This window comes from Jaculus jaculus, chromosome 10 (genome assembly GCF_020740685.1).
Source record: "Jaculus jaculus isolate mJacJac1 chromosome 10, mJacJac1.mat.Y.cur, whole genome shotgun sequence".
Lineage (NCBI taxonomy): Eukaryota > Metazoa > Chordata > Mammalia > Rodentia > Dipodidae > Jaculus > Jaculus jaculus.
In genome coordinates, this window is record NC_059111.1 from 34,240,174 (window position 1) to 34,254,246 (window position 14,073).

Sequence of the window (14,073 nt, forward strand, 5' to 3'; positions counted from 1 at the left end):
GTAAAACAGCATTTCTAGGCTAGTGATGGCATCATGCTTTCTGTCATATAACTATAGCATTACAATGGTCCTTCACTAAATCTCCACTTTTCAGAGGCTCACAACCATATGAAATCCACTACAAATCTCATATTTTTAACATATTTCATAATAGAACAAAAAATGAATCCAGCATTACCATAAAACTGTTATAAGAGGGTCTAAATGACATGATCTTACTCACAGCCCTGAAAGGAAGAAAAGGCCCTTAAAACTAAATCAGCTGGAATCTGAAGCCTCCACCTCTCCACTTCCTGCACCTGCTCGGGCTGCACTGCCAAGGCCCCGTGCTGCACAGATGAATGGTAAAATAGAAGCCAGTTCTGTGGTTCGAACCAGAAGCAATCGTGTGGCTATAGATCCAGTTATCACTGAGCAACCATCTACATCATCGGCCACAAAGACTTTTATTTCAAAAGCTGATACATCTACAATGCCAGGAAAAACAAGTAAGGCTTAAAAGTTTCTGAATTGAAGTATGATTTTTTTTTTTTTAAGCTTGTATTTTTCCATGAGTTTCACTAATTTCTAGAAGCTGCTGTGGTTTTTCCTCTTCAAAAAAAGAAAAAAGTCTTTAATAGAAAAAGAAAAACTGAAATTTAGGAGAATCTTTGTAGAATTTAAAAAAAAAAAAACAGGTTGGTACAAACTGCCTGATTTTGCATCCTAGTACTTGGAGTTGCGAAGACTTGTCTTCGTAATGTTGAAATGTGAAGAAAACATTTAGATGGCCTGCACCTGTCAAGATTTATTGTTGCGTTTTGTTGGGAAATAGATTCCTTCCCTTCTAGCTCATTGGCATGTCTAGGCAAATTGGTGATCTCTAGGTTCATTGAGAAACCCAGTATTACAGAACAAGGTAGAGTCGATCTCTGGCCTCCACATGCATGCACCCATATTCATGTGCTCTTGCATGTACATATATTCATTCACATATGTGAACACATTCATACATATACACACATACCTACAAAAAGAAAGAAAATAAATTCCTGGATTTGGGATGTGGAGTGCTTGGCTAGCGTGCATACGGCCCTGGGTTCCATTCCCAGCACTATAGAAAAATATTTCTAAGGATCATTTAAACATAAGCTCTTGGCTTATTGAAACAGGTAAGATAAGAAACAAAATCCCAGAACTTTTGCCTATTTGGGGCTCAACAAATCTGTTTTCCGTCTTGTGTTTCAGTACTAGATAATTCCGTGAAACATTCCAAGGTCCTGAATACTCTTTCAAGTCCTAGTCCGTCCATATTTAATCCCAGCACTCGGAATAATTCAACAAAAGAAAACATGGAAAAGGAAAAGCCAGTCAAACGTAAAATGAAGTCATCCATACTCTCAAAGGCACCTACTCTTTCAAAGACATCTGCCATCATTGATCAAGGTAAAATACACTTAGAGGGTGTAGGAGACTGAGACAGGAGGATTCCATGGCCATGGTCATGCTGGGGATACATAGTAAGACTCTGCCTCAAAATAAAAAATTCTTGTAATCCTTTCAAATACGGTAGATTCTTCTTACAAATATTGTTGCTGTAGTTGGACTTAGTTCCACTTTTGAGTTACCCATTTAAAAGTTACACAGTTAGCATAAGGCATGTTAAAACAGTATGAGTTGCAAAGTATGTCTTAGACATTGCTTCTCTAATGTTCTTCCTGGAAACCTTAATCAGAATTTCTTGGCTAAAACATCCAAAGTAAGTGCATTATCTTAGCCTTCTCTTCAACATCCAAGGCTCTTCGAGTCCTTAAGGATTTTTGTTTGGTTTGTCTAAAGAACATCTCTTAAATCCACGTTCACCAGTCTGTCTTCCACATTGTAGGCAAAGGAGTCTTTCAGATCACTTCTCAGTGCATATAGTACATGCGTGCACATAGAATTATAGTCTTATCTTGCTCAAATCAAATATGGAATCAGCCTGTCCCTCCCTCCCTCCCTTCCCTCTCTCACCTGTTAAGACTTCTTTATATGGCTCTTGCCTAACATTCCCAGTCTCCTTCCCTTCTCTCTCCCTTTTAAGCTCGTGTCTTCTTAAACCACTTAAAATCTTTGACTTTTTGTTGAAAAGTCTTCTTCTGGTTATCTGTTACCTTTCAGATCTTGAAATATCTCCAAGAATCCTCTGTTCATACTTCTGGAAAACCTTCTTCATTACCTTATATTGTACTTATACTTCGGCAAAAAACAAAATACCATTTTTGCATGCCTTTAATCCTATAACAGTCTGAGCTCCTTTGTTTAGTTAGCTTTGGATCACTTGTTTAATAAATAATATATATTATATGTATATGTATATAATATATAAAATAAGTGTTTAATAAATAAGCAGCCAGTTGTGGTGGCTCACTCCTTTAATCCCAGCACTCAAGAGGCAGAGGTAGGAGGATCACTTATGAGTTCAAGGCCAGCCTGAGACTACAGAGTGACTTCCAGGTCAGCCTTGGCTAGAGCAAGACTCTACCTCAAAAACAAATAAATAAATAAGCAAATGACTTTGATCATGAATGGTTTACATTTTAAAATCTTTCCTTTCTGGATCAAATTTAGAATTATTAGTAGTATGTTGGTCTTGTTTCTATCAGTCCTGAATCTTAGAGAAATCAAGTGCATGTAGTGAACTGGTTTTAACTTTATAATAAGGGTGATTCCACTACACAAACTGACTTATAACTTAAAAAAATTTTACATGTATGTGTGAGTACATAAGTGTCAGGGTTTCTTGCTGCAACTGAAATGTTCATCTGGCTTTCTGTGGGTAGCTGGGGAATTGAACTTGGAATAACAAGTTTTACAAGCATCTTTAACCATTGAGTCTTTAACCATTGAACCATCTTCCTAGCCCCTTGATAAATAAATTTTGAGTATCACAGATATTCTGATGTTGCATATATTTAGCTTATTAAGGGTAGGCTTTATAAATATTGGCAGCTAAATTAACTCTTTGACTAAGGATCAGGTCTCTCTGATGGAAATAGAATAAATATCTGAAATTTTCTAGTTGACAAATTTTATAAAAACAGGTGAAATTTAATGTTTATCTCTAATATGTCCAAAATACTGCCATTTTAACATGTGATCAGTAATGTACAATATAAATGATTCAATATTTAAATTAATTTGAATTAAAATTCCATTTTCTTTTTTTAATATTTATTTGCAAGAGAGAAAGATGCACATAGAGAGTGGCACAACCAGGGCCTCTGGCCACTGCAAATGAACTCCAGATTCATGCACCACCTGGTGCATCTGGCTTACGTGGGTACTGGGGAATCAAATCTAGGTCCTTAGGGTTTGCAGGCAAGCACCTTAACCACTAAGCCATCTCTCCAGCCCCCAGATTCCATTTTCTGTTTGCATAGCTGTTGTTTAGTTGCTCCATAGCCACTTGGTTAGCTAGTGTCATCACCATACTGATCCAGAAGGCAGCTTTTGGGCTGGAGAGATGGCTTAGTGGTTAAGGCACTTGCCTGTGACGCCTAAGGGCCTATGTTCTATTCTCCAGATCCCATCTTAGCCAGACACACAAAAGTGAGGCAAGCGCGAGGTTGCACCTGCCCACTGGGTGGTGCAAGCATCTGAAATTCGATTGCAGTACCTCGCCCCCCCCAAAAAAAAAAATAACAGATTTTTTTTTTTTTTTTTTTGGTTTTTCGAGGTAGGGTCTCACTCTGGTCCAGGCTAACCTGGAATTAACTCTGTAGTCTCAGGGTGGCCTTGAACTCACGGCGATCCTCCTACCTCTGCCTCCCGAGTGCTGGGATTAAAGGCGTGCACCACCACGCCCGGCTTAAAGACTTTTTAAAAATTTAATTAGAAAAGAATTTTAGAAGATGGCCTTTTAAGAAAGGTTAATTTTTAACCCAAATATATGTAATTTATTTAGGAACATATATATGCCTTTGAAAAGTGACAAAACCTACAATAATTTATGTATGCATATTCACATAAAACTTTCATTTTCAAGGGGTTATTAGAATTCAGAGTAGCATTCCTGTAGTGGTATATGGACTGAATGTTTAGAGTCATTGTCACTGGTCTTAATATAAGACGTAATAATAGATAATAATAAAAGGCTAATAATACTCTGATAGTGAAAATAAAGAAATTTTTGCCTTCTCCCTTTACTACTTGCTGTGACTTGCAGTGAATCTTTGCCCATTTTTTTTTCTTACAAAATAACAGTTTAAACTCATGACTAAAAAAGAAATCATTCTCTTTAAAAGCAATTTCCATGTCTTCTTAAAAACATTCTGTTGTAGTCTGGGAGATGGCTCAGAATTTACAGTGCTTGCCACACAAGTGTGAGTAGCAAAGTTCAGATCCCCAGAGCCAACATAAATCCATACTATAATCGTAGTATGCCTAAGGGTAGAAGAGCAATGACAGGAGAATCCTCTGGAAACATGCAGGCTGGTCAGCCTGCCAAACACAGAAGTAAATGAATAAAAGACTCTGCCTCAAAGTTAAGAGCAAGAACTAACACTCAAAGTTGTCCCCTGAGACCTCTACATGCATGTGCCCATACCCACACACATGCATGTCAGATACACACACCTGAAAAAACTACATTGGAAACCACTCACCACATATAAACAACAACCAGAACTTTGAGGAGGAAAATGGATTACTGGCAGTATGTATATGGTATCTCCTTCACCTGAAAAATCCATAAGATTTTTTTTTTTTTTCATTTTCTCCTTGGTCTTTATGTACTTAAAATTTGATCTCTAGCACTTTTTTCTTCTATTTTTGTGAAGCATAATGGTCTTGTCATGGATTTTGGAACACTGGAATTGGAGCCATAATATTGGTGCACATGGTTGTTTAATGTAAAATCTGTATTGTACTATAATTCCATTTGTCGTTCAATTAAAAAAGACATAAATATGACTTCAATGGAAGAAGGAGTTCAGTAGAATGAGTTTGGGGGATGGGGGACAAGAGCGAGTAACAGCAGCAAAAGGACTAAGACTTGGGCTGGGGAGAAAGCTCAGATGATAAAAATGGTTGCTATGCAAGCATGAGTATGTGTTTGGATCTCCAGATCCCACGTAAGAGCCAGAAGCTTTGTCCAGGCTTCTGCAATTCCAGTAAACCTATGGTTAGGTGGGAGGCACAGACAGGAGAATTTCCCATAAACTTGAAGACCATCTAGTCTAGTGACTGGAGCAGTGTGCAAGAGATTCTGCCTTAATACAAGGTGAGAGGATTGAACTGACACACAAAAGTTATCCTGTAATCTTCACCCATGTGTTGTGGCACCCATACCTACCCAGAAAGAACTAGAACTATTTAAAGGGCATGTAAAGAAACTGCCGTTCAATAGTTTCTTTTAATTTTTAATTTTATTATTTTATTTGAGAGAGAGAATGGGCACACTAGGGCCTTCAGCCACTGCAAGTGAACTCCAGACATATGCGCCAACTGTGCATCTGGCTTACTTGGGTCCTGGGGAATTAAACCTGGGTCCTTGGGCTTTGCGGGCAAGTGCCTTAACCACTAAGCCCTCTCTCCACCCCATAATTGTTGTTTCCTAATCCTCATTAGTCTTGAGGACATAGTTAGCTACTTTGGGTGATGTGTTCCTAAAAACCTTCAGAGGATTAAGAGAGAAGATTTTTTGTGCATCAGGGAATATAAGGAGATATTTAGACACCAAACTCCTCTCTAATATCTTGGAAGTTAATATGGTCACATCCAAAGGAGATGAATAAAAGCTAGAGTTTATTCTAGTCTTTATTTTCTCACCCCTCCTTTCATTGGTCAATTTATTAAAAGGAAGAAATAGTTGAATGTGCGTATTAATATTAAGCTCTGTACAAATACACATAATCATTAAATGTTTCAAACAAAGCTCTTATATATTAGGATATGACAAAAGCAAATTTGGGATTTCTGACCTAGTTTTGGCTAGCATCAGTTACAGCATTAACGGGCCCTTTATTTGACTTTAAACTTTACTTTCCTTGTGAAATTATTGCTGTGTTCATTAAAGTGCTTGCCACACAGAAGTATAAGAACCTGCATTCAGATCCCCAGCACCCATGCATACAAAAGCCAATTGTGGAGGCAAGGGCCTGTGACTTCAGTGTGGGAGACCGGATTCCTAGGGCATAAAACTACCTGATTAGTCTGGCTGAATTGGTAATAGTCTCCAACTGTTAACCTTTTGTCAATTCTTTTTTTCCTTCTCATTTTAGTAAAAAGTAAATTTTGATTGTTGTTACACAACTGTATATGTCAAGTGTGCTGTTGTTCCCTTTCAGGTGATTGTAAAAACAGTGTTCTTATCCCAGGAACCATCCAAGTAAATGGCCATGGAGGGCAGCCATCAAAACTTGTGAAGAGAGGACCTGGAAGGAAACCCAAGGTAGAAGTTACTACCACTACTAGTGAAGTTGTACATAAGAAAAGGGGCAGAAAGCCCAAAAAACTACAATATGCAAAGTCAGAAAACTCAGAACAAAATAACTTACATCCCATCAGAAGTGATGTGGTTCCTACTTCCACATGCAGTTTTCTTTCTGAAACTAATGTTGCTCAGGAGGATTTGTTACACAAAAAGAGTCGTGGAGGCAGAAAACCTAAAAGGAAGATGCAAACACAAAAATTAGATTCAGACCTCATAGTTCCTGCAAACGTTAAAATGTTAAGAAGAAGTAACCGGAAAAAAATAGATGATCCTACAATAGATGAGGAGGAGGAGCTTGAGGAACTGAAGGGCTCCGAACCTCACATGAGAACTAGAAACCAAGGTCGGAGGACAGCTTTCTACAATGAGGATGACTCAGAAGAGGAGCAAAGGCAACTGTTGTTTGAAGACACCTCATTGACTTTTGGAACTTCTAGTCGAGGACGAGTCCGAAAGTTGACTGAAAAAGCAAAAGCTAACTTAATTGGTTGGTAACTGAACCAAAATATTTTACTTAAAAGTATACTAAGCAGGTACAGTTAAGGAGTCAGTAGAACTAAGGCTTCTGCTTCCTTGCTGCTATGATGGATTAGGGAACATTACTGTTTGACTTGGAGAAGAAAAAGTTAGAAGACACTTCTTTGAATGAAAAATAAAATACATACATACATATATATATATATATATATATACACATACATACACACACACACACTCTCATATATATTTTAAATGTTTGCTATTTATTGCCCTTAGATTATACATTTCCACATTCATTTCGTTTACTGTTTGAAAAAGAAATTGAGGACCTATAATAAATTCCTGGCTTATTTATGGAAGAGACAGTTATGCTACACTCCTATGAAGCATAGTATTCTAGTGATAGAACATTTCATGTTAAAATGAGTTATTTTTGACTAAGCAAGGTACACACCCCTAGAAAGACAAGTTACAGAGTAGCAGGAAGTTAAGAATGTGTCTCCTCAAAAGGTTGTTATCAAGTTCCCACCATATGATGTACTAAAAGGTGTACATTTATAGAACATTCGAGTGGATCTAGAGAAAGCTTTTGTTTTATTCCATTCTGCCAAATGTAAGAGAAAATGTATTGCTGAAAACAAAACATATCCACATTGGAAAATATGTGACTGTCTAATTTTTCAGACCTTGATTCTTACATCAATCACTCAATCTCTGTTTATTGTGCCAAAGACTGAGGATCAGTGCAGTGGAAAACCTGTTTTTGACTGTCAGGACAGCATATACTTTTCAATATTGGAAAGGCTGTATATTCTAAAGAGCACGTTATTAAAGACTTATGCTGAGATATATCTTTTTTGGTACTAATAATAGGAAATAATGCACTGGTGGGTCCTTTGACAGAGATATCTTAGAGAAAATGTTTAAGTGGTTAAAGGATTCAAGGAAAATACAGGAAAAAAGTATGGGATTTGATGTTTACTTGATCTGGATTATTAATGTCATTTCTAAACTATATATCTGATAGGCTAAAATGACCTACAATAATTGTCTGTGTGTGTATGTATATATATTGATAAATGGGTATAATTGAATATATATACAAACACATACATACTATTACCCAGGTATAAATTCTTTTTTCAGGATTTTTTAGATAGTGGTAGAATAAAAATAATTTTAAGATGCCATACTTTATAGTTTAATTTTAAGGGAAAGACTGGTTATTTTCAATTATTAAAGGTTAAAGTAGGCCAAATCACTTTTTATGCAATCATATTTTATACAATGGTCTCATTGCACATTGTTTTTTTCTGCACTTTTTACGGTTTCCTTATCATGCTAGTATGTCAAGATACACCCTAAAAAGAAATTCCATTTAATGATTGTGCCTTGTATTCTATTATTTTTTGCATCATTAGTAAAGTTCTGTATTGTAAATGATAACTATGACTTAGGAGAATGTATTATTATATGTACTGCTATGGAAAGGAAAGCAGTTATTTATTTGTTTATGGTACATTAGTTATACCTTGAAAACCAACATAAATGCCATTTCTATTGTTTAAAAATTAGTGTCCATTTTTTTTAAAGTTTAAAGAATGTAGTATTTTCTGAGGACTAAAATGGTACAAAAATGTAACCAAAATTTTCAGATACTACATTTTTAAAAAGGAATATTAGGGCAGATATGTATCCATATGATCCTAATGAATAGTCTTCAGTTGAACCTTAGCAAAATATGTAATTACATCATATAATTATTCTTTACTTATTTCTGATAAGGATGTTAATTCATTTAACTGTCTTAGAGGAGAATAAAAAGAGATACATTTGGGCTTTTTTGATTGATTGTCACTACACTTGTACAGAAATCCTCATGTGAGGGTAAGTAAACATTTTCCAGACCTTGACTAGATTGCTGTGATTTTACAGTTGAAAATAATTTCAAAATTTTCAGGTGTTTTGTACATTTATTTTTTTCTAACAAATATATTGAACTATATAATTAAAATTCAGTAGTTAAACTCTTCAGAATGCAGAAATGGATGGCTTGGTTGTATAGAAAAATGAGTCAATTCCATTATTAAAAAGATAATGTGTATGTTTGAAATTTAAGTCATTAAATTAATTAGTTGCTTTTGAAGGCAATCTATTTGAAGTATGTAATTTCCTGATGTTATCTGCATTGTATTAGAAATATAATAGACTAAAATTCATTTTTGTAAAATCTGTGTATAGTATTAAGGTGTATTCAGAAAAAGGAAGAGTGTGGGATCTTAGTGTGATATACCTCTAGAATGGTGTACAGATTAGTTCCAACTCTTAAGCAGTGAAGTGAGTGTTCACTATCTTTCATACAGCAAGTAAATGTATTGGTTCTGTTTTACAGTTACTGTGTGTGTATGACCATATTTGAGCATTCTCAAACACTGGTGAAACTAAATGACTTGGGTCAGATTATTTGTAACTAAAACACTTTTTAAAATGTATTAGGATCAGATAATAGATTTTATATTTTTATAATTTAGCTTCTTTATGTTGCAAAAGTTGAACTGAAAAATTCAAGTTATTACCACATTTTTCTTTGGCTTTACAATATCCTCTTTAAGAAAATAACATCATGTGCTTTCTAAAAGCCAGAAGGAAATGTTGCCACTTGGGTTAGGTAAGCAATAAAAAAAACCCTCAAGTTTATTGAAAGTTTCATTAAACTTGTTACATGCATAGAGTTGTACAAATCAATTTACAAGGTGGGCATAGTAATGCCAGCACTTGGGAGGTGGAGACAAGAAGGTCCTTTGCTACAAAGCAAAGTCAAGGCTAGTTTAGGCTACATATATAAGACCTTGTCTCAAAAAACAAGTATCAACCTACATATTTGTAGTACTCAACCAGAATATTCTCTCTATCCCAATGTTCTCCATCCCTCAGATACTCAAAATTTTAAATTTTAAAGATTTAATCAAAATATAATCTGTCGACCACAATAAATCTGTAACTTTATAAATTTTTTTATCTTTGCCATTTACTCCTCCAGCATGAGCCTGTCTTCTGCATATGATTATGAATTGGCTGTTGGTTGGCCTTGTTTCCCTTGTTTCATTGCACTGCTTCACTGCAAATGTAGAGACAAATGCGTTAATTAGAACGTTTGTGAGTTTGAGTCACTTCTGAGACATGAACTTGACTGAATTCGGTTTCACTTAGAAATGCATTGCACAGTGAACAGAGAAAATATTCTCATGCCCCATACATGTGAACAGCCATACTGTCCTTAGCTACAGCAGACTAGATTAACCTACATATAGCAAGTGTATTAAAATGCATGTACATGTTATAAAATAGTTCCAGTTTGCAATGTTTAATTCTGACATTCCATTTTATACATACATAGCAATCTATATATTTCTCAAATGTAAACTAGAAGAAGTAACTTTGATTTTCAGTTTTCCAACTTGAGAAAAAAAAATCATCTTTAATGTTTTTGTTACCTGAAGTTTATTTTTGAATAAATTGAAAGGGCCAAGATACTTCAGTGATTAAAGGGCTATTATAAATGTTCACGTATGTAGGAGGTGTGTATTTTAAAAGTGGTGACGGGGAATAACTTTTCTTCAGTGCATTTTTTCTGTTGATTTAGAAGATATGTCTAATATAGTAGGTTGACTAAGGTCAGAACTTACCTTCTGATTGGAAAAACAATACACCTTTTGTTACTTGCATCATTGCATTTCCCCTTAGTTCCTCTAATTTCCAAGTTACTTGAGTTAAAAGTAATACTACATTTACTAAGAAACTGTTTTTGTTCCTGAATTACTTAGCAAAGTACTCCAAATGAAAAGTGATTTTGAACTATGTACAGTACCCAGAAAGAGGTAGAACTGAGTCAGTAAGACCGTAAGTACCACTTTGAGTGCTCTAGAGATAAGCCTTGTATACACTACAGTAAAACAGTGAGTATAATATCTGAACTATAAATATATATTTTTAGTTTCAATAGCTGTTTTGAAATACTTTTTAATGCAGATAAAATTATCAGGAAATTAATCTTATATGGCACAAACCAAATACATACTAGTGCGTGGGTGAGTTTCTACATCCAAGGAGCTAAGCAAATAGGTTCAAGATGATATATAGTACATGTGCATATGAGGCAGCTGCACACACATGCTGATTACTTTGAAGAGAGTGTGTGTAGATTTATTACGATGATAGACAATAAGATGAGATAAAATATGTTACATTTTTGGACCATATTAAACTGTAAGAAGACAGGGGTCTTACAAGATCTTTTAGAAAACATAAATCCTGTCATGGGATACTTAGACGTGTGGAACACAGCTCAGTTTTTAAAAAGTAACTGACCTAGAGGGTTGAAGGTGAAACTGACACATTTTCAAATGAAAATTATGTTTATTTTGTACAGAAAATGTTAAACACAAGCAAATCTGTTGTATGTAATAAGTAACAGAGTTTTAAAAAGAATAATTATTTAGCTTTCTTGATGTTTTTGTTTTATTCCTTCTGGACTTGGATTATCATATTGTAACAGCAGTCTCACACCACGGTAGCAGTGCCCTTTCTTGTACATATTGACTTTTCTTTACTGTTAACGTGGACACTTTCTATGTTAGTTTTGATGCATAATTCTTTGAATCCTTTTATACAAACTAGAATGTATGTGTAAGAATTCCTGTCCTTGCAATGTAGTAACTATAAACTTATTTTTAAATAAATAGAAAACTTGTTTTTCTAAGCTATTTTGTAGAGCCTCTTGATTTCTCAGTCTACATAAAACAATACATAATTTCAGTAAGCAGTTTTTCCAACATGATTGTCTGATAGAAGCCATTATGTAAATACTGGTTCATTAGAGGTTCCAATGACCTATGTGTGAAATGTTAAAAAAAGATTTTGAGTACCTAATGCAATTCCAAAAGGATGGAAGTTTAAAAATAAAGACTCCTTTGCCTTTTCGTGTGTCTAAAATAATTTGTTGATCCTGAGATAGATACATTATATTACCAATACAGTATTGCAACAGTAACAACATTATTCCTTTGAGGATATAGTGTTGTTGCTGTCATATACTTTATAGATGTTCCCTTTAAGAGACCAGATGTGGGGGAGAGGGAGGGCATTGCCATGGGATATTGTTTACAATCATGGAAGTTGTTAATTAAAAAAGAGAGAGAGAGACCAGATGTGGCTGCTTTAAAGGGATCCGAAAACACCTCTCCCTCTGCAGCTTCTCTCTCACCTCAAGTGTAAGAGCAGAGACTACTGACAGGGAACCCTGCTATGACTTTTAGAATACGTGGGCCCAAGGCAGGGCAGGAAAGTAAAACCAGCACCCCTGCTATCTTGGACCCAAGACCACTTGAATTTTGGTCTTATCTAGTACATTCCTGACTTCTAGCAGGTAGCAAGCCAAGTCACACTTGCCTAGTAGTATAAGCATTATGTTAATTTAGAGCCCCTCCCACATACCTAGAAACACATCAAAGCAATGAATTCCTTCCTTCAGCGGGCCACAGAGACTTCTACCTGTTGATCCTGTGCTTCTGGTGGCCAGTGTTACTGAAGGTAGTTTACTGATAAATTCATCTATGCCTCTATACAAGGAATTTTTTTCTAGTATTAAAAAGTTTCAAAGTGGATGGGCTACTTTTCCTTTATATCAGCAGAATCTTACCTTGTCCCTCTTCAGTCTCATTGGTGGCATTACAGACACACACGATCTGGTTAGATGTGAGAATGAATCTTACCACCAAAGTTTTCCAGAAAAAAACAAAAAACAAACAAAAACACCATCAAAACAAATCTTCTTTTGAAGGCTGTCCCAGAAAATTTATGGTGGGAGGAAATGGGAGAAGTCAGATGTGTCCAGTTGTCCACTGAACATCCTGCGTCTTACACATTCAAGCAGGGTGATTATGATTCTTGGCTGGCCTGTCACTGAGTGATGGAGAGGATTAGAAACAGCAAACAAAAACTTCCTGTATTGCACATTTGGTGAAAGCTTTGCTTAAATTCTCTGGACAGAGCAGTGGATGTTAGCCCTGATCACACAGTGGGGTTATATGCAGAGCAATTTTGAAAAAAAATACTAGGCAGTATTCTATGGTCCTTGGATCCTGGCCATGTGTTGGAGTCAGTTTCCAGTTGCTGTCAGAAAACACCCAACCAAGAGCAGATTGTGGGAGGAAAATCGGTTTATTTTAGCTTACAAACTGGAGAAGAAGCTCAATGATGGCAGAGGGAAACAATGGCATGAGCAGGGAGGGTGGACATCCACTCCTGCCCAACATTAGGTGGACAATAACAGCAGGAGAGTATGCCAAACATTGACAAGGAGAAGCTGGTTATAACTCATCAACACTCTCCTAGGAGGATCCAATTCCCAACTTGCTGCCAGCTAAGGACCTAGCATTCAGAATCCATAAATTTATGGGGGACACCTGAATTAAACCACCATACCATGTAAAATCAGACAAATCCACGTATGTCAGGCATGATGACATTTCTGTGGACAGACCACATACCTAGGGGTGGTCCCACACAGCCTTAGATGTGTACCAGGCTGTAACACCTAGGTTTGCAGACACATACTTTATGCACATTTGTCTAAGGAGGCATTTCTCAGAAAAAAATCCCTGTATGTAGGTAGCACTGGCCTTAAATCCTCTTGGGAGAGCAAGGGAAGCTAGTTTTAATTTTTCCTAACATCAGCCTGCCATTATGTGGAATACAGGACATGCAGGTTCTCACGGAGTGGGGTAGGTAGGTCACCAGGAAGAGATGTTTGCTCTCCGTGCAAACACAAGGTCATCTAACTTCACTGAGGCGGCCAATCCAAAGTGCTGAAATTTTAAACTTAGATGCCAGGAAGTTGGCCAGACAAGCTAGGGAGGAGCTGGGGGATGAGGAACATCCAGACAGGCTCATGTGTTCAATCTTCTGGGAGCCCGTGGGAAAGGAGACTGAGGAGGAAAAGCTGAATCCCAAGAAGCTGCTGGCCATGGGGAGCCACCAAAATGTGTCAAGCCAGGTTTATTTGCTGGCTTACTTAGATTCCTGGTGACCTAGTTTTGGCATGGAATCGGCTCTACTGTGTAGTGAATGTGGAGAGAAGC

At 36.4% G+C, this 14,073-nt stretch overlaps 1 protein-coding gene across 2 annotated transcripts in view; it reads left to right on the top strand.

Annotated features, from left to right (window-relative positions):
• LOC101599483 (pleckstrin homology domain interacting protein) overlaps positions 1–11,697 on the top strand; it is a 148,301-nt gene extending 136,604 nt beyond the window's left edge. For both annotated transcript variants that reach the window (XM_045160004.1, XM_045160003.1), the window contains exons 38-40: positions 226–488; positions 1,228–1,425; positions 6,309–11,697. In XM_045160004.1, coding sequence (XP_045015939.1) covers positions 226–488; positions 1,228–1,425; positions 6,309–6,949 — 1,102 coding nt within the window. In that variant the 3' untranslated portion in view covers positions 6,950–11,697. The remainder of the gene's footprint in view (positions 1–225; positions 489–1,227; positions 1,426–6,308) is intronic.
• Positions 11,698–14,073: the final 2,376 nt, after the last annotated feature.